Raw genomic sequence first — 20,866 nt, forward strand, 5'->3', positions numbered from 1 at the left:
TATCGAAAGTCGGAACAAAAAAAATTAAAACGCCTAGATTAAATGCCAAAATTCGACTGAATAAAGAAAACTACCTCAAACATAATTATTCAACAAGAGTAAATTTGTGTGGAACGACGTTGCTCTTTTTGCTCATATATCGATATTCATCGGGGTTGTCGTATTTGTTTCCTTCCCTCTCCCTCCAACTTCGAGCTTGAGGTTCAAGCCTCTAAAAAATCCAGCATTTTCAGAAAACAAAATATTATCAAATTTAATTAGTTTGAATTTTGCGTGAACGTTTTTTTTTTCAATATTTTTTTCGAAAATCTACGTTGTTGAACAGACAGATGCTTCTATCGCAGTTTCGGTGGTTAGAATTTGGTCATTGAAAGCCAGCCGCGCAGCAACAGAAACGTTTCAAGTATTTGGAAAAGGGCTATCTACTGGTTTTCCATACCATTCTTCTAATTGGTTCCTAGTTTGCTCGCCTTTCTCTTTTGAATTCGCACATTAATATAATTTTCCTCTTTATTTTACCGTGGAAATATTTTCTTCAGGCAGCAAATTTCGATTTACGAATTGATTCAGCGTAGCTTATAGCATAGTCCGATTTGATCTGGTTCATAACTCTAGTTAATTAACTTTCATAACTAGGTCATTAAAAATGGGGGATAAAGTGCAGAACACCAGGTGAGAATAGAGCAAAAATCAACATATCTTGAAATATTTGACTTTCCACCAATTTTTCCATCATTTTTGTGACCAATAATTCAGGAGCTAGAACTAATTTGATTTGCGTAAGTTTTTTGGAATGAGACACCTTTCAGTTCAAAAGATCAAAGATTTAAATGTCATCAGCCGAATTTGGCCAGAAATAGGTCTTTTGTCAAATTCTGCCCATTTTTGATAACATATCAATCAGACGTTTTTTATTGCTTGTCCAATCACAGACGGGTTTTTTGTTTGATTTAGAGGTTTTTAGCACCGTGGTAGGGCGTTCACCTTAGAGCATTGGTAGGGCGTTATCAGATCATGACTAGCTCTCAGAGGACCTATAGCTTCAAGCCTACCACAGCCTGACTAATTTAGACAAAAATAGGAAAACCCGTAAGAATTCATGGAGTCGAAAAACTAACGATATAACTCATTCTAAAACGAGGTATAATACTCTTGGTTAGAGGTGTTTGACTTATGTTTCGACCAAATTAGGTCCAAAGAAATGAAAACATAGTCTAAACATACTCGAAAGCTATCCGAGTCTTGTTCGAACATAAAATAGAGTCGGAACATAGTCGAACACAATATGCAGTCAAAAAACATTCTCGAAAATTAGTTCATACTCAAGACTATTCTAAATGTGATTTTGAACAAAAGTAGCTGAAGCGAAATTTTGCCAATAAAAGTAACTAATAATAAGCTTTTCATGTATTAGAAAAAGAGTTTCCCACTTTGGACAAATCCAAATGAAACCAGAAAAGTAGCTCAAAAATAACTGCATCTATATATTAACCAGGAGCACAACAACAGTTCTCCGTGAAGAGCTGATGCAGATAAAAAAAATTTTTTTTTTCGTAAATGCCATACTAGTGTCCAGTCAAGAAAAATGGGTATTTATTTTTTAAATCTTTGCACTATCACAGCAGATTTAGACGGCCGATATTCGCTGCTTTTCAAATGATATCATTTAATTTTTGCTGATTGTATGCTTAACATACGATTGGATAAGGTAGATGACTAGTGCATTTTTTTAACGAGTTTTGATTAGAAAAAAAATTCCAATTTATAGGATTGTTTCTACTCTGCAGGCCATTTCTCTTAATATTACTTTCAGTTTTCTGGAACAAAACATTTTGGTCAAAAATGACTTATAGACATTCGACGTTGGTTTTCTATAATGTTTGGTCTTATGAGTAATCGAAAAATTTTCAATCTTTTTTTGAAAACTTACTAGTAAAAAAATTCGTATTTTAGAGCTCAATCGTTTCATTGACTTTGAAAAAAAGTTGACAAAGTTTTGCCTCTGTTTTCCAGGTCTTATTAGCTAGATCAGCATTTGGATTATCGAAAAAAAACCTTGTTGAATTTGCTCAATATACTACTTTGCAAGGGTTAGATAATGGTTCGTTTAAGTAAGAAATTTGGCATATTTTCCGGTAAATTTTTTTTTGTTTTCGGTTGCTGATAAAATTGTTTTTAAAGATCAATGAGCTGGAAAACTCAAAAATATATTCATTATAGTTGCAGGAATTTGTGATCAAAGAAATCAAATGCCGAAAGTGTCTAAGAAACTTCTAACAAAGAGCAAGCAACCAATAATTTGCTATTGAAAGATTTTCTAAACAATTTTTTTGAGGAAAATTTTGCATCAATTATATGTTGCCCAATAGTTTCTGCGATAAAAAATACTGACTTTTTGTTCATATAAAAGCTTTTCAAATGATTTCGTTGATGCTTGTAATTTTGAGTGAAGTTTCTTTGAGTTAATTCTGTCAGTTTAAGGTCGTTGTAAATTGGTGTTCCCTCGCGTTTAACGGCCGCGGAATTATTTTGTTTTTCAGATATTCATCAAAAAAAATAAAGTATGAGCGTGCATATTGCATTGCAACCGTCTCTAAAACCCAGGGTACCGTCTTTTATTCAAACGTTTTAACTTCCAGATCAGAAGATTGGCAAAAAAAACATAAACCCATGGTACTGTCTTTTATTCAAACGTTTTGACTTCCAGATCAGAAGATTGGCAAAAAAAACATAAACCCATGGTACTGTCTTTTATTCAAACGTTTTGACTTCCAGATCATCAGAAGATTGGCAAAAAAAACATAAACCCATGGTACTGTCTTTTATTCAAACGTTTTGACTTCCAGATCAGAAGATTGGCAAAAAAAACATAAACCCATGGTACTGTCTTTTATTCAAACGTTTTGACTTCCAGATCAGAAGATTGGCAAAAAAAACATAAACCCATGGTACTGTCTTTTATTCAAACGTTTTGACTTCCAGATTGGCAAAAAGCATACTTTTTTGGCAAAAAGCATACTTTTTTCGTCAATTTGATTGTTTTCGGTCAAGGTGCTTTCAACGCGGTCAAACAAACAGTGTCAACTTTGGAAATTAATATCAAAAGCAGTCGAACTGTCTTCCCGAAGTAGTCGAAGGCATCAAAGTTAACAAAAGAGGGCGACAATTCGTTACAAACGGCAATTTTAACACAGCATTGGCAAAGCTCAAGCGTTTTGCTGCGCTGCGCTTTTATCCGGCATGAGAAGAATAGTGCGCGTGAGCCAGTGTTCCTTGCTTAACATGCTGTCGCGGTTTGTCGTTTCTTACGAATTGTCGCCTCCCCGAGTCGAGGTGATGACTTTTATGTTTCGTCTTTCAAAGTCGAGTACATGCCAATAAATCGGAGTCAGACACAACATTTTTTCGAATAGCATCATACTTGTTTGCGTTTCTGACTAAAATTGAAAACCAGAGTATCCATTGGATGAAAAATAATAAGCCCAGAAATAGTGCATCTATACGAACATTCAAGTTGCAAGTAACACAATAATTTCATTCTGATAAAAAACATCCCGATTTATTACCCAAAAAGTATAAATTATAGTTTTTAAGTTTGGATAACTGATGATAATTGAAGTAAAAAAAACACCCAAATTCGGTCTAAACGGTCGAAATCTATCAAAATTTAGTCGAGACAGTCGAAACATATAGTGAGCACTTCAACCCGGATCACAATGAAAGGCGATATTTAGGCTGAACGGTCCAAGAAGTCTCGAAATATTTGTCAACGCGGTGTCGAAAAATAAACAAATCGTCACTCTATTTTTTGATTTAGTTTCCAGCTGGTGGATGACATCGACAGGAATGATTGTGAGATTGGAGATCCGGTTGAGATGCTGGACCAGATGGCGGATAAGTACAAGAGACAGAAGGACATGTACCGAGAGGCCAGAGACTACTACTTCAAACTCAACCTCTGGGTCTTCTACCTTCCACTCCTCATAGTCCAAGGCTAGTAAACAGTTAATAAATAAGTTATATAAAAGGTACATAAGTTAAATAAGCTACGTGAACAAAAAGAAAACGATTAAAAAAATGTGTGTTGATACTTAAAATAAACATTTTGCTTTTTGATGGATCACTTGACGGGTTTAAATAAAAATCTTTTGATGTACACTCAGCAGACAGGGGCAGATCAAGGATTTTTTCGAGGGGGGCGGTTTTTCAAAAAAATTTAGAAATTTCTGTCGACCTTTTTTTGTTTAAGCTTGACCAAATTGATTTTCCGAGCACACCCAGAACACTATAAAGACCCTACTTTGACCAAAAATTTAGCGCCACACAGGTCAAAAAGCCGTTTTTGGGCACTTTTGGAAACGTTTGAGCAAAAAATTGCATATAAAATTATGTTGGTTCCAAATCAATTTTTAATTTTAGCGATTATTGTAAAAACATATGGTTATACTTGAAAAATCATTGGCTCTTAATTTGCTACTGAAAATGAAGTAGCTGATGATCAAACAGGGTACATCAGGGTATGATCAATTGCTTGTAAGTATAACTGGTTATCTTAAACGCTGCGATTGTGGTTATCGGCGAATCCATAGACACTTTCCTTAGATTTCTTAACCGAAATACACCGAAAAAAAACTTTAGAAAATATTTGAAGTGAAAGGAAATATCAAACAAGGTTGCTCGTATACCAGGGTGAAAACTCGCGAGTTCCGACAACACTCAAAATTCTTGGGTAAAAAAATTGATGAAAAATTGATGAGTTTTTTCTGCAATTTATTTCCTTACACGCTAATGTAAACTAGAAAGGAATGTGTTTAGCGTCTCACATTCTCACCTTAAAAACAATTCTCTCAATTCAAGGCGAAACCGCATTAATCAGCCGCCTACGCGTGTTGTAAGAACGCAATATATCGCCTGTTAACTGTCCCAAATTGGCCATATTAGCAGTTTTCAAACCCCATATCTTTACAAAAAACCAACACAGGTGAAATATTGCTTACATTTGAGCTCCAGATAACAATGTTTTCCAGATGGTATAAATATGTTTGTGAGAAATGCTTAGCTTAAGAGTCATAAATTGAAAGAACAATAAAAAACAAATATAATTATACCAATTTTTCTACTTTTAAGTTGCTGGTATACATAATTATGCACTGAATCATCCGACTGCACTTAAAGGCCAACTATAACGTTCAAGGCAAATTTTAAAAAAGTGATATATTAGTAGAATAAAAATGTTTTTCTTTTCAATTTTTTTTTTCAATTTTTGCCCATTTACGCTATGTAAAGTACAAAAGGATGTAGTTAGCATCTCGTAACCAAAAATTAGCCTCAATTTAACTGGAAATTATTTAATCCTCCGTTTACGCGTGCGATAAGAACGCAATCAATTGCCTGTTAATTATTCCAAATTGCCCAAATTAGGAATTTTCTAACCCTTTTTTGCAAAAAAATGATCTCAGAAATTTTTGTTTTGAACAACTGCATTTATCTCTAAGCAACAATATTTTCAGAGGAAATAAAAAAAATGTCAAAAGAGGTAACTCAAAAATTTTTTGATTAAAAAAATCACTACAAAAGTTAAAACAAAAAATTGCTCGAAGTAGGCCAAGACTCTGAGTGTTTTGTCTCCCCGTTAAAGGACTTGAATAATCTTTGGTGAAAATTTTCGATGATATAATGATTGAACTAGATTAAAAATGATGCGCAAAAATTTGAGCTAGACTCACTTACTGAAAAAAGTTGTGAACAAAACCTACTCAAGTTGTCAACTTTAGAACTTTCACGAAAAATGTTTGTACGAGAGATAACTTTTAGAATTCGGTCTTAGTGTACAAACATCTGGCAGATGGTTAGAAAATTTGTCAAATATTCAACTAGAAATTAAAAGATGGTCTGATTAAAAAACGACCTGGAGATAAAAAATATTTTTTTCCTCGAAAGTAGAAACACTAAATTTTCTCGTATATTGGCAAAATCGCAAGCAAGGATTTTCTTGTTACTGTCCAAAATAGCTCAGAAGGTTTCCACCGCATTCTTAGGTAACAGTCAAATTAGTGTTGCTTTTTTTCTGTGTGGTGTTATGAAAAGATCCGAACAAAAAAACTAAAATTTAGGCATACTCGATTGGAAACAGTTAAAACATTTAGGCCAATTGGAAACAGTTTTTGTAGAAGAAGACTAAAAATAAAAACATCGTAATTTTGTTTTTCAATCTCAAAAGTTGTTTCTAACTTTTTTTGCATAATTTTTTGAGTTTTTGAAAATTTTGATTCCCGCAATGGCGCTAAAAAGCTCCTAAAACTAACTTTACTCGAGTAAAACTAAATTTTTACGGCTTAAATTAAGCTTGAATAAGCCTGCACGCTAATTTTACTAGATCAGAATTAAACCAGCAATCAAAACACTGAGACAAAATAACGATTTTTTAAAAAAATTTTCTTCAAATCACGAATGAAAGGTATTTAAGATGATATTTAATTCGAGCTCTCTAATGATTATTTGGGGCACCTGATTTTGCGTGAAAAACAAAATGAAAGAAAAGAAAGAAGAACTAAAATACGCACCAATACAAAATTTATCCACACGTTTCAAATGGTCGGAACATTAATCCTGTAGGTGTTTGCAGTAGTTTTGCTTAGAAAAACTGTAAAACGATTTAAAAGAATTTATATTTTCATTATTGTTAAAAACTTTTCCAAATTTAAAAACAGAGTGACTTTTTTGGGCTTTTCTTATGGTGCAGGAACCGAATTTTAACAAACCTTAAGTGAACCACAATTCTCTAAAACCGTATCAAGTTGAGCAATTTACGAGGACAACCGAAAGCCAAATTAGCAGAATGTAACCTGGCGGGAAAAACTTTTAACGAGTGCTGGAAAAATCGTAGTCAAAATACTTCCAGAAAATCATTACGAGGCCAAGCTGTGCAGTTTATCAATTGTGAGCCGATTCCGCAACAGGCCAAAAACAGAATTGCTATTTTTTTTATTTCCTTCGCTGTTTTGGATTCCACGGACAAATAGCTAAAACAGTGTATTGCTGAAAATCGATCCAAAAACAGGCAACCTTGCGGAAATTGCAGCAAAAGTTTTAGAATCCGCGGCACAATTTGCGGAATCCAGAACAGTTTGCAAAATCCATAGAAAAAAAATAATAGACGTGTTTGAAAAACTTAAGCTGTCGTGGAATCCGCAACTGCAAAGTGGATCTGCAAATTATAAGTGGAATCCGCAAACTGTAAGCGGACTCCCCAAACTGTGAGCCGAATCCACAAATTGTAAGAGGAATCCGCATAAATTTGCGGAATCTACTCACAATTGCTGAATCCACTTACATTTGCGGAATCCGAAACAACTACCTATATTCGCTCGTTGCGGAATCCGCAACAAAAATTTTGTACCGTCAAAATTTACTTAACATGTTTTTTTACGCCGAATCCACTTACATTTTGGAGCATGTTTAAAGATTTATGCCCGGAATCCAGAAAAATACAGACGCAAAATTGCAGTGCATATTTTAGCCTCGTAACGATCATTATTAGCCTTTTTCTTGCTCAAAAAGTCTCAAAAACCTGTACAACTTGTAGGAATAGCTTTTTTGCATAGAGTTGTATGATAAGCCATTTTATTCAAAAAGGTCACGCTGCAAGCATACCCTGTTGAAGGTCAAGTAGGCAGCTTCTTGCCCAGAAAACTTTAAAATGATCCATAAGAGTGAATGGAAACTATTAGCTCCGGTTGACCTTCAAAAACCGAGAATGCTTATCTTACAATTCCATACACCAAAAACGCTTTCCATGAAAAATAGCTTGTCTTAGAGTTTTCTTATCATTTTCTGTATGCATTTTTTTATATATGAAAATTGTAGGATAAATATTTTTGAATTAACAGCTGAGTTTTGATTAACAGAAAATTCATGCTGCAAGACAATGGCATACACCCCCCTCGCTTTATTTTATTTAGAGGAAAAATTAGTCACGCCCGGATTTATTTAACTATATTTCCCTCCCTGTTTCATCATATGATAAATTCGTTACTATAGGTACAAATGCGCATAAGCTTATTTCATTGAGTTCTTTAGTTCTAGATGTGTTTCTTATGTACCATAGCAGGGGAGGGGCGTGTAAGCAATCCCCCCACTCTTTAATCTTCTTGTGTCTATGCAAGGAGGGTATGAAATGACCCCCCCCACTCTTTGATCCGCTTCGTATGTGTCTAGGTCTCACAAACGTGCTCACCCACACCTCCATCCGACCTGACTTCGGCTATGCGAGTGAGATGCGAACTACAGTGGCAATCCTCAACGCACTCGTGTCTGTCTGGACTGCCGCACAACTCAAACTGGGGTGAGCAGAGAGAAAAATCCTCTTTTTCACCCCACACCCCCCACCAAAAAATCTCGATTTTTATCAAAATCGGTTTTCTCAAAAACCTATTTATTTCATGAAATTGTAAATTTTTTTACTTTCATGCAATTGGGTTTTTCAACAAATCTAACGCAATTTCGAATTATAACTAACGAAGATGATGTCAAACTAAAAAATAGCCGGAACGAAAACCATGCAAGAACATAGGACTACAGTACTCAATAAAATATCTGGACGAAACGAACGGAGTTGAAATATTTTGAACGCGTTTTCTCAGGTTGCGTTGACATTAGACAGTAAAATGAAGAAAACTTAAAGTTGTTTAGTGTTTTACCAGATTACTACTGTCCATTATAATTTTGAATTTCGGACCCGAAATGTTACTCGAAAACTGGTTTTTGTAATTCCCTCAAAGAGTACTCTCAAACTACGGAGTTAGTTGTTAGGCACAATGTTTTAAAATGAACGTTTTGTATAGCTAAACAATATTTACGAAGGTTGTCACCACCAGAAATTTGTTAAATGAGGAAATGTTTTTTATATAGAGCAATTTCGAAGTTTTGTACCGTTAACATCAAATATTAGCTTTTAAAACATGAGACTTTTCGACTTTAGAAATTCGAATGTCCAAGTAGCTTGCTTTATTGTTCCGACTTTCGATACGAGGTGGGTTTTTTTCTTCAAACTAATTTTGACTTTTTAACACTAGCCATTTTTGACGGAATTTTCTTAATACCATTCGAAAGGTTTTGTTGTCCTGGGCTCAAATTTGAAAAGATATTTCACCTGGGATCATTTTTCGTAGAGTAACGGGGGTTTAAAGATTGCCGTTTTGGCCAATTTGGTACAATTAATGCGCGATGTATTTGGCCTGTTAACGCTTAGGAGGAGATTTAATCCCTCTTAGAATAGGTCCAAATTGGTAAAAGGAAGCTTATTTGCCAGAAGTGATTTGTTACTAGAAGCGAAATTTATCACTTTGTACTTTATATGGCGTGTGGGGGATTATTTTCCTAAAAACCTCAAATTTAAAAAAAAAAAATTTTACATTTATTTTTTTTCATGTTTTTACTGCTTCATAGACCTTAAAAGGCAGTCGGAACATTCAGGGCTTTGCCCTGATACGAGCAGTCTTGTCTCACATTGGATTGTTTGATTGCAGGGTGAGATGCGAACTTTCACCCGCATCTCACCCACTTCGCATCACAGAAAACCTCATCAAAATGCTCATAAATAAGTGCAGTACAAAAAAACGGCAATTTTCAGCCTCCAAAAGTTTGACCAAAAACTACCACAGATAAAATATCTTTTTTATCAAACCAGGGAGTAGATACAGTCAAGCAACAAAAATTTTTTCACGTTTGTGCCGTTTTCTCTACAATTAAAAACTATTCGAGGTTGAATTTTTGACATTTGATAGATGACACTCTTTTTAGACAACAGCCGGATAATCACTTTACAAAAAATTATTTTAAGGCGCCATTTAATAGGGGACGACCGAGAAGTGTTCTTAACGCAAAAAAATACCTGTAACTAGTTAGCGCAAGCAGTTTGAAACTTTGGACCTAAAATGGACGTTGGAAAGTATTCTGAGGATCTCAGCTAGACCCTCATATATGTTTTTCCTTACTTAAAAAAGAAAACACAAAAAAACTCAAAGCTAAGAGTAAAATTAAAAAACAAACAGTTAAATAAAAAACATAACCTACATAAGGGTCCAGCTGAGATCCTTAATTTTCCTACGAATACTTTTTTAGGTTCAAACTTTCAAACTGCTTGGGCTGTTTACTGGAAATTTTTGACACTTAGAACAAGTTGCAGTTAGTTGCAACTTCTATGTCCCCTGATTGTACTTTCATAGGGTAACCCTTACAACTAGCAAAAAAAATCCTAATAAAAGACCATTCGCAAACAAAATCTAAGGAAACCACCAACTTAAAGTAAAATTTGTATATAACCCTCTGATGGCAAGCTCGCAGCACGTTAGCGCGTCTGCAGCGCTGAGCATATTGCAAGCTGGCTTTTAATGCGAGTTGTCTTTTGTTGCGAGTTGTCGCCTTACGCTTCGTTGCAACGAATGCGTGTGTTTCAGAAGCATATGTATGCCGTTGCATTTTTCGAAAATTGGAAACAAGTTGGCATTTTTGGCTGTCAAATAAAAATATTCTTGAAACAATGTTTGAAAAATTATGCCACCCCTAAACTTTGTTGGGGATAAATTAGAACTCTCTCACTTTCTCACAAAAAATTCAACAATTGACCCGGCTGTTTCAGCGTAACTTTTGATTGACTAAAAAAAGCCAAAATTTTAGAGATGAAAACTTGAGATTTCGATTGCTCTGCAAATCAACTAAGCAATTTTTTTTGTCATTTTTTGTCTGATAACAAACCAAAAAATGCTTTTAAAATTCCAATTTCATTTGTATTGTTGGATTATTTTGAATCAGCACTGTATTCTCATGACAGTATGCGAGAAAGATTTCGACCAACTAATGTCTAAAACATGTTGCCGGTCGATGAGCAGAATGGTCTAAGGGTAGAAGTGTGAAAAAGCGGAAAAACAGTAAAATAGTGAATTATACAACCTAATAAACAAAATTAAGTTTTAGAATGCTCAGTACTTCTAATGAATTAAACAATTTATACATAAATTGACTTATTTCAATAAGTTGTTTTTTTGTAATTTAATGAAAACAAAATTCAATGAAATTTGTCAGAAGTCAACTTTTTTCTGTTTTTCTTATCTCAGACTTTTTGTGCTCTTAGATCATTCTGTTTATTCCTCAGCTTCTTTCTAAAACAGAAAATCGATCTATGAGGAAAATAACTTGAAAACTCCGGCATTCACTCAAACAGACAGGCTAGGTCGGCTTTTTTAAGAATTAGCTGAATCAAAAAGGACTGAATTAATTTTAACTAATCGAGTGCGGCTAGTGTTTCCCGGATCGGAGGTTGTGATTTATGTTTCGACCGAAGCGGATCGAACACATATCAGAGCTCGACCAGACAATCATAGTCGAGAAGGCCATGTAGTCAACTGAAAGTCGAGTCGGTTGAAACATAAAAATTCGAAAGCGAAATCGAAAGATAAAGTCAAATTAAAGTTGAACACAAACACCATGTTGAAAAACATAAAGTCGAGTCGGTCAAAACATTAAGTCGAACACGCATTAGCAACAAAGTCTGTTCTATTAGCATAATTTGTTCTTGCTTTATACATTGACTTCACAAATTTTGAAACTTGGGAGGAACAAGTAGAAAAAATCCCTGTATTTTTGAAGAGTGTTGTTTGAACTTATAGATGGAATATTAAGACCCGCTCGGCCAGCTCCACCCTGACCAAGTACAGAGAATTGAGTGGACAAATCGACACCCTCAACATCATCCTCAGATGTCAACAGGAGAAGTGTAAGATAACTATATCTAAGGGGGGGGGGGGGTGTTTCTTCTTGACGCAGTTAAAACTTAAATGATATGTTGATATGATCCTAACTATATGAGTTTCAATTGAATCAAACTGGTCATAATTGAGTTTTTCTTGTTACTTTTTGAGAACTACAAACTTGGACTAAACGAGAGCAACAATGATTGGACTAAACGAGAGCTTTTCTTCTAAAAATCCAATTTTTGGCATTTTTTTAAATTTCTGTTTGTGGTTTTCAAAGCAAATTAAGCAAATTTGTGAGTTTTTGTTCTAAGTACTCTTTAAACCCAACTGTGAGCGAAATATTATTAAAAGTAGAATTAAAAAAGTATTTCCCGCTCCGTTGACAGTTTTAATCTATGTTCGTTTCTTTCTCGGAAAAAAAGCTGAAAACAAAAAAGCAAACATCGGTCAATCAGAGTTGCGCTGCATTTAGTTCATTATCAGCGTTGTAATTTTTGGCATTATTTAGCCTAGTTTTGGCGCCGATTCCGGCGGAAAATGTGCGTTTTGGCAATAAAAATGTATTTTCGGAAAACTTCAAATTTCCACTAGATTATAAAACAAAAAAAGCTGTACTCTACAAACTTAAACTTGCATTTGTCCAAAAATTATACTAGATCATCAAACTTTTCTTTTTATTTGAGCAGTGATTCTTATATAAATGATAAACTAATTGAATCAGTATTTAACTATTTCTCACATAAAAACTGAAATGATCCCCCTTTTGTGTTTTTATTTCCAAATTTCGGGGAACCTCTGTTTTCGGTATCTGTTTTCGGTACAAAATGTTATGCATTTGTCGGCATTTCGGCTGAGCCGAGAAATACGATTCCTGTTCATTATATTATTTGGAAATTATTTTAACCGAACTTGAATTAAAAATTCTAACCCACATTGTGAAAAAAGTTCGAGATAAGTCCAGATTATTGGGTCTTTTCTGTTATACGGCCCAAATTAACAGGGTGTTCTGGGTGTTGCAAAAATCTGGGTGTTCAATAAAAACAAAAGATCAATTAACAGTTCTGATAATTTTAGGTTGTATAAAAGAAAATACCCAGATGTTTTAGCAAGAAACTCAAACTGGTTGCTTGAACTAATCTAAAAAAGATTCGTCCAAAAAAGTGTTGACCGGAAATCGGAAACTTTCCTAGGGATTCTGTTGATTCCTTTTTGATTTCCAGGCACTAAGGGAGCCATTGACTTTGTGAACACCTGCTACGAGAAGGAGAAGTCAATAATGGAGAATGAGATTACCATCCCCACCTTCATTTCCAAGAAATACGCTGTCAAACACCTGGAGCACTTAGCAGAAGAACAGGATGAGGACAGTGATAACGACGCGGAGTCGAATGCCGAAGTGTCGATTGACCTCCATTCGACCGATTTCAACCTGGACGAAAATGAGAGTATGGTTGACGAAGAACAAGTTGACGTGAAGGAACAAGCACCTGTACAAGCGGCAGTTGTTCCTCCAACTGTCGATGGTAAGAAATTGTCTTGGGAAACTTTTCAGCGCGATGATGATGTTGATTGGTGCCTAAGTTTCTCAAACAAGGGGTTGGATGTTCGAGGCCCAACATGGTCTCCGCATGTGTCTTGAAAGCGCAACAAGTTTTCTTTATGAAAAAAAAAGCTTGTAGACGGCTCGTAATTTTGCTTTGCTTAGCGTACAACTTTTCTTTGAATACTGATTTGCAAATCAATAATCGAAAAACTCATGACAGATACTGATTTCCCCTAAATTAGAATGTACAAATAATGCAAAACGCGGATACACAAGTAGTAGAACTTTTGCTGCTATATAGTTGTTTGGAGCTACAAAAAGACAACGAACATAATGATAACTAGCACCATCGGTTTTTTTCTCCAAAAAATACTCAAGCAGTATGTGTTGTTATTGTTGTATTCTGAAAACAATTTTTGCGTTCCTTGCAATTCACAAAACACTTCTACCGGGACTCCAAAAGAACAATAACTTTTGAGAAAAAATTAACTTCCAGATTTTTTTCTGGTTTTATTTTCTTTATTTTAGATAGATTTCTAGCCCTCAGTCCTAGAGTTTAAGTTCAATGCAAGTTAAGCAAAACATAAATTAATAAGATAGATCAAGTTATAATTAATTAGTTAGTTAACATTTTTTCCACCAAGATAAAGAAAGCACTTAATTGCTTGTTTAAGACAAAACCAACCCTGGAGCCTCTGGAAAGACCAATCCAGCTCCCAAACCTGCGTCTCTTAAACCTGCATCTCCGAAAACATCCGATACCAAAGCTCCCGCTGCTGGACAAGACGACAAACCACCCGAAGACCCCGCAACTAAAGTTCTCGGCGATTTCTTGTCGTTCGAAGACCGTAACATGAACAGTAGCTTGCTGTTTAAAACACTCTTGGCTCGATTTAGAAACCTCAAATGGTTATATGGGCAAGCGGCTAATTATTACCACCTGATGAATCTGGCATTTTTCTACACGCCTCTGTTGATTTTTGGAACAATAAATACTATTCTCACCTCTTTGATTGTGGGCGATTCGCTGGGCTACATCTCGCTTCTAATTATCGTTGTGTCGGCAATCGTCTCGGTCCTGACAGGTTAATTTTCAAAAAAATTTCGTATGATTTCACCAATCATTTATCAAGCTTCGAACCCTGAATCTTAATTTGTTGCAAAAATGAAAATATGTTCGTTCAATTCCATCAGTCGAATTAAAAAAGCTGAAATAAAAAATACTATTATAACTTTCGGTGATTGAAAGAGCAAATAATCCTAGCTACAACCTAAGAGGAGTTCATCATCTTTTTATTAAGCACCTAGGACCTAGTGAACTATCTCCCCCTAGAGCAATTTAGCAGAGAGATTGTTCATTTGGTTGAAATTAATGTTTTCAGCTAATAAGATTTGAGCACAGTACATGCATGCATTACTGCTTGAATTTGCCATTTCATTTTAGGGTTGAATTGTTCATTTGGTGTTTTGATGGTGAAGATTGTTCACAAGGACCAGAAGCTATATTATAAGTGCTTGGAAAGAGCTAGCAATTTTCTATGCAAACAATCTTTCGATGGCATTGATATTGTACAAAGAGTTTTTTCGAGAAACATATCATAGATATTTAACGCAGTTGAAAAAAATACTGGAAATAGAAAAAGGTCATGGTTCCGGAATTAACCGAAAAAGGTTTCATGTTGAATTTTTTTCCCAAAGAGTCAAGGCACTATTAATTGCTCTCAAATTACAGTGCTGATTTGAATTATCTGGAAAAAATGAGAAAAACTTGAAAATTAAGGCGCAATTTTCTCATGTGGGATGATTGTTGATAAAAAATAGAGAAGACAAAACTTCCTCAAATTTTTAGCTGAATAGATATTGCTTTTTTAGTCGATCAGAAATTTTTCAAGAACTACCGCTTTTTTTGACAAAACTATCTCAAAGTGATCCTCTTATTAGCTCAACAAAGCTTAAAAACAGTATCATTTTCTCAATTTTGTTATGAATAATTTTATATCATTTTGATAATCATAAAAAATCGTTTTTTCCAAAGTATCAATTTTTCATATAAGATTACTTTGTATCATAATTTTGACATAATTTTTGATTGACTAAAATAAGCCAAAAATGATCGTTTTAATGGTAAAATTTTGGGAGTGAATTTCTCAAAAGAATTGCTTTCTTTCAAATCTGCTCAAAATCTGCGCAAATTTTGTCATAGGTCAACATAATTTGATATAAATGCTATTCAAATTTCAAGGTTTATTCGTATTGTCCGGATAATTAAAATCTGTTTTCTGATTTTTCTTCTAATATTTATTAAAACGGACAATGAATTTTGTTTAAAAAAACTTATAAGTGATTATGCGCTTCATACGCTTTTCGACAGACGTTGTAAGTAGCGGCTAAATAATCTGACGCACACACGAGTCAAGGTTTTTGGCAAAAAGGGAGGAGGTTTTGAGCGACATTTTCAAGTCACTAAAGTGATTTCTGAGCCTCAGAAAACACTAAGAAGGCCATATTCACCCAAAAAGTCCTAACAGTTCAAAATCAGTTTTTGTGCTGAAAGGTATTTAAAGGTTTGCAGCAATTGGTGAGAGCGACAGTAAAGTATAGGGTTGTAAAGTGCAGCGCTGTATTCACGATTTGAGATTGTAATGATGCAAGATAAACAAATGACAGATACTGTTACAAAAATCTAGTGTCCAATACAATAAAAAAAATAGATATTTCTGGTTAACTGAACTAAATTCCGTCCAAAACTGTTTTCCTAACCCAGGGTTGCCTGTTGCTGTGTGAGTAACACAAAACTTTCGGACAGTTATGAAAAAAATTTGGAAAAAAAAAGTTTTTTTTTTTTCAATTTGGGTCGTTTCTGGTCCGTGTTGCGATGAAAAGATCTGAGTAAATGCCTAGAAAAACTGGAGTATATTCAATATTATGAAAGAATAACCATATTCGACAACTTTGATATTCAAAAACTGAATATAGGAACGGAAAAAAAAAGCTTTTTAAATTTCAAGCAAAAATTTTTTGAAGTTTTTCTCCGAAAAGCGCCGAGAGAAAAATCGAAAACTAATACTATAAGAACGAAGCTCGATTTCGGTTTCAATCAAAATTTAGGACCCTTTATAAGTGTGCTTGCTCGCTATTTGATTTTTTAGAAAAATTTTGATTGAGAAATTTCATAGCTGGAGTAAGATGTTTGACGTATTTTATCGGTATTGGAATCTATGTTTGATTGTTAAATGTGAGTTTCGTATGAGTGAAACACTTTTTCTACCAAAGTAAGAAAAGTTCCACTTTTTGCAGCACCACTGTTGCAAGTTTCAGGAAATTCTTATGGGTCGCAATCAATCTACAAAGGTGTCCCTTCATAGTGTATAGTATATTTAAACCGCCACGCATAAATAAATTAGGTTACGCTTTCAGCATCGTTTACTAAAATCTTCACAGCGCGCATAAATTAGTCCACAACGGGGCCAATTTGGCAATTTTCAAACCACAGAAAATGACAAAAAAATAATCAAAGGTTATCTTTCATATGTGAGTTCGATATATTTAATGAACATTCAAAAATTTTTGGTAAAAAATGTTATTTTAATCGCCGAAAATCGACCGCATAAAATTCACACCAAGCATAATAATTCCGTGTCCTTCAAAAATCAGAATAAATAATAATCAGATAGGTACATTACAAAATATGGCTAATATTTTGCGCGGTAATGTTGGTCGGTTGATTCTGCACTAATAGCACAGCAGCCGGATGAGCGTTTCAATTAAAATTTTAACCATGCTAGAAAATACAAACTGGTTTGAAGAGTTCTTATTTTGATCTTTGACCTTTCAGGTCTTCAGATGACCCTGAGGTGGGAAGCTGAGAGCTCGCGATGCATGGAAACCCACCAGATGTACAGACATCTGGATGCAGAGACTTCTTACAGGTTACCTATAAAATATAAAAAAGTTTCCGAGAATAAAAATAGCCTTTATAAAATATATTAAAGGTTTCAGAGAATAAAAAACGGGTAGCTCAGTTATTAAGAGCATTATTAAGAGCATAATTAAATATAGAGTGAGGTCGCATTCGTGCTATCATTGAAATTGAACTAATGTTCAACTTTGCTGAATGAAATTATGACAATAATATCAACTTCTGATCAAGTTAACTTTTTCAACAAAAATTTTTGATGTTAGAACAGAAAAATTACTGTGAAATGACAAGGCTTGACATTTTGACGTGTCGCCTTGTTTATTCTGACCAAATTGAAACTTTCCTTAGACAAAATGTTGAAAGCTGCAATTTTTACAGATGCAAAAGCAAGTGTCTTGTAATCGTGAACTGGGCTTCTTTTCCGTAACAACTTTTCATAAAACTTTACTTTCTTGCTTTATTATTGAAGCTTAACAAATTCCATGCTCCTTATACACGGCCCAGAGGTAATGATGTCACCTAGGCGCCCTAAGATTGGGATTCGATTCCTGGTCGGACCTTTTATTTTTAGTATGCAATTGAGACTTTTCAAATTGAATTTTGGACATTGTTTTTCTACCCAAGTTATCGGCTTAGTTACCTTATCACGGGTTTAGATTGTACTATAAGCAATTTTCATTGAAGTTGCAAGTGTAAATGTTGTTCAATGTAGTTTCAAGGGGGACTTGAAGATTTTTAATTACTGTTAACTTTTTTTTCGCCTCAACTACTGTCTAGACAAAGACTGTCTGTTTCGTTGCTACATCAAGGATTTTTCTTGTGCTGTAAGCAAGTTTCATTGTAGCTGCAAGGGCAAATGTTGTTCATTGTAGTTTCAAGAAAGGACTTAAAACTTTCTGAAGGTTTTATATAATTTTTTCGGTTTACCTTTTTTCTACTCAAAGATTGTCGGCTTTGTTCCCACTTCGTAAATTTTGTTCCGCTGTCGCACTTCAATATTTAAATGTTTGGCATATTTGCCTGAAATGAAATTTTATCGAGGCATACAAAAATTTAGTTTTTGGTAGACCTATTTTTTCTGCATTTTTAATTATTTTTTTTCGACTTCTCATTTTTTTTATATGTTTTCTTGTATCGCAAGTGATGCGAACTCTGCTTCGTCTCTGCTTGTAAAAACGCGATCATGGTATTTTGCGCCATTTATACAGCAACTAAATTTTCTCGTTGTGAATTGGAACTATTGATCTTGATATTTACGTGCAAACCAGACCATGCTATACCATTTCTTGTTTTTTTTTCCGGTTCGAGCTCCGCAATCTATTTTTAGAGTTTCGAAGACTCGCCGAAATTACTTCCGTAACCAAAAGTTCATATTCTTGGTACATAATCGTCAAGTTTTTTTTTTCAGAGCCCTAGGCAACATGGAAGTAGAAAAGCTAGATTTAGTTGCTCCTATGATACCTAGGATTCTGCAAAAAAAGATATTTTGACAATTAAATTTATACCAACTCTGAAATAGAGGTAGAATGTAGGGCTCTTTTTATTTTTCCCCGCCTCAAAGAACCATTATTTTAACGGTGTGGCTAAGGATAAACGCCGATTGGGGGCACGTTACGAGGCCAAACTGTGCACTATGGATAGGCGCATAATTGTGTGTCTGTATGGTCCTAGATTCCAGATTTAAATCTTTAAACAAGTTCCGAATGTAGTAAAAATACTTTAATCTATCTCAGACTGATGCTGATTGAGAAAGGCGTGACGATTAAACATGCGGCCGAGTTCGCGTGGAAGAGTCGTGAGTTGGAGGCGCAGACGACCGACTCGGTGCCCGCCATCCCGCAGTACATATTCAGTGACAGCAAGAAGCAGCAGAAACTACTGCAGCTGGAGAAAGAACTCGAGGACAGAATCGGATCATCCACAGAGTAGAATGCTCGGTATCTCTTTAACTGCCCCACCCCCCCCCCTTTGCAAAAGGGGGATATTCTTTACTAGATATAAAATTCCCATATGCTTAACAGTTGATTTATTTCTTTATAGAAGGATATTCGTTACTATGAAGGCGAGGGGGGATATAGTTGAAGAGATCCAATATTCGGGCCAAGTTCACGAGAACAGTAATAATAAAAATCCTAATGAATTGCTTGCAGGCAGAAAAAGTACAGAAGTTCACAATGACACTTTAGTAAATTTGAAACTGTGTGGGAGGTCACCATTTAGTCTACAAACAATGTTCAAGTGTCTTTCACGCGAAAAGCTGATGAATTTTTGCTATTCTTCCATAAATTTGTTTTTTCAAGAACGGAACAATGTGTTTTTAATTGACAAAAAACATCCAGAAAAATTAATCTTGGAAGAACACCAGAAAAGCATGTTATTTTTGCATAAAGAAAGCTTTCTTCGTGTAAATGTGCAGTTTCATACAATGGTTGGTAATGAGTTTCTGGCTTCAAATTAAATTCATTCATTATAAGATTAACATCCTATCTTTTCTTGCGTCGAGGGCAGAATAAGTTAACTTGGGCTTAAGTTGTAACTTTTATTCTATACGAAGCGAGTATTTTACATGCAAGTGTGAACTATTAAAATCCCAAATGAAAAAGTGGGTTGGAAGATCTTATTTTGGTATAATTAAGGAAAATGGGTTGTTTTTTTCTCCAGACATTTTTCACTTTTTAACTAGTATTTTTGACTAAATTTTTCATTTTCATTAGCAAAAAATTGTTGTCTTGTGCTCCAACTTGAAAAGATATTTATTTTACCTCTGATCAGGGGCGCATTTAAGAGGGGGCGGGGGGGGTTGGGGGCGGACGCTTTTTCTCTCAGGGATTCGACCACCTGCCGACCCAGAGGGTCTCCCTTTTGGTACTTTTTAAGACATCCATTTTTGGCCGACCGACCCTAAAATGTTTCTAAAGGCGCCTTTGGCGCCAATATATACTATTTTTTGAAGGGTAGCGCGCGCCAAAAAACGCAATTTTATTGTCAAAATTTTTCAAAAAGTGCCCAAAAACGTGCTTTAGGAGAGCTTTTTAGTGCTTTAGGAGAGCTCGGGAAATCAATTTGGTCAGCTAAAAAAAAGTCGTCACTATTTTCGAAATTTTTTTTTGAAAATCCGCCCCCCTCGAGAAAATCCTAGATCCGCTCCTAGATCATTCTCTGTAGATTTATAAGGGTTTAAAAATGACAGTTTGGTCAATTTGGGATAACTAACGCGCGATAAATTTTGTGTTATTATCCGAGAGTTCGTTCCAAAATGAATTTAAGCATGAGATTTGGTTGTTTTGCTATATGAGGAACCTATTTTTTAATTTGCTCTGCGCAAAATTTATCGTTTTGCGTTTTAGTTAGCGTGTGAGGGGATGATTAAAAAAATCTCATAAAACATTTGAAATTTTTTAATTATTTTTTAAAGCTCATCAGTTTTTTAAAGCTAACACTACTCCAAAGACATCAAAAGGCAGTCAAAACTTTCAGGAATTTGACTTGACACGAGCAGTCTTAATAATTTTTCTTCCGACTTTTGAAGAAAATGACGGAATATTTGTGCTCCTCGGGGTGGTTTTTTTTCTCCAACCACCGACCAGGAATTTTTAACCAGGAATTTTTAACGAGATTTTAAAAAATATTTATTCGAAAATTATTATTATC

The 20,866-nt window shown here is 34.8% G+C and overlaps 1 protein-coding gene across 1 annotated transcript; it reads left to right on the top strand.

Moving 5' to 3' along the window:
- Positions 1-449: 449 nt before the first annotated feature.
- Positions 450-19,694, top strand: LOC134854218 (uncharacterized). The gene is made up of 8 exons (XM_063870385.1): positions 450-672; positions 3,818-3,993; positions 8,218-8,344; positions 11,667-11,773; positions 12,974-13,276; positions 13,971-14,381; positions 17,132-17,225; positions 18,949-19,694. Exons 1-8 carry the CDS (start codon positions 647-649, stop codon positions 19,142-19,144), a joined length of 1,440 nt encoding a protein of 479 aa, XP_063726455.1. The 5' UTR covers positions 450-646; the 3' UTR covers positions 19,145-19,694.
- Positions 19,695-20,866: the final 1,172 nt, after the last annotated feature.

The sequence above is a fragment of the Symsagittifera roscoffensis genome, chromosome 9, assembly GCF_963678635.1.
Source record: "Symsagittifera roscoffensis chromosome 9, txSymRosc1.1, whole genome shotgun sequence".
Lineage (NCBI taxonomy): Eukaryota > Metazoa > Xenacoelomorpha > Acoela > Convolutidae > Symsagittifera > Symsagittifera roscoffensis.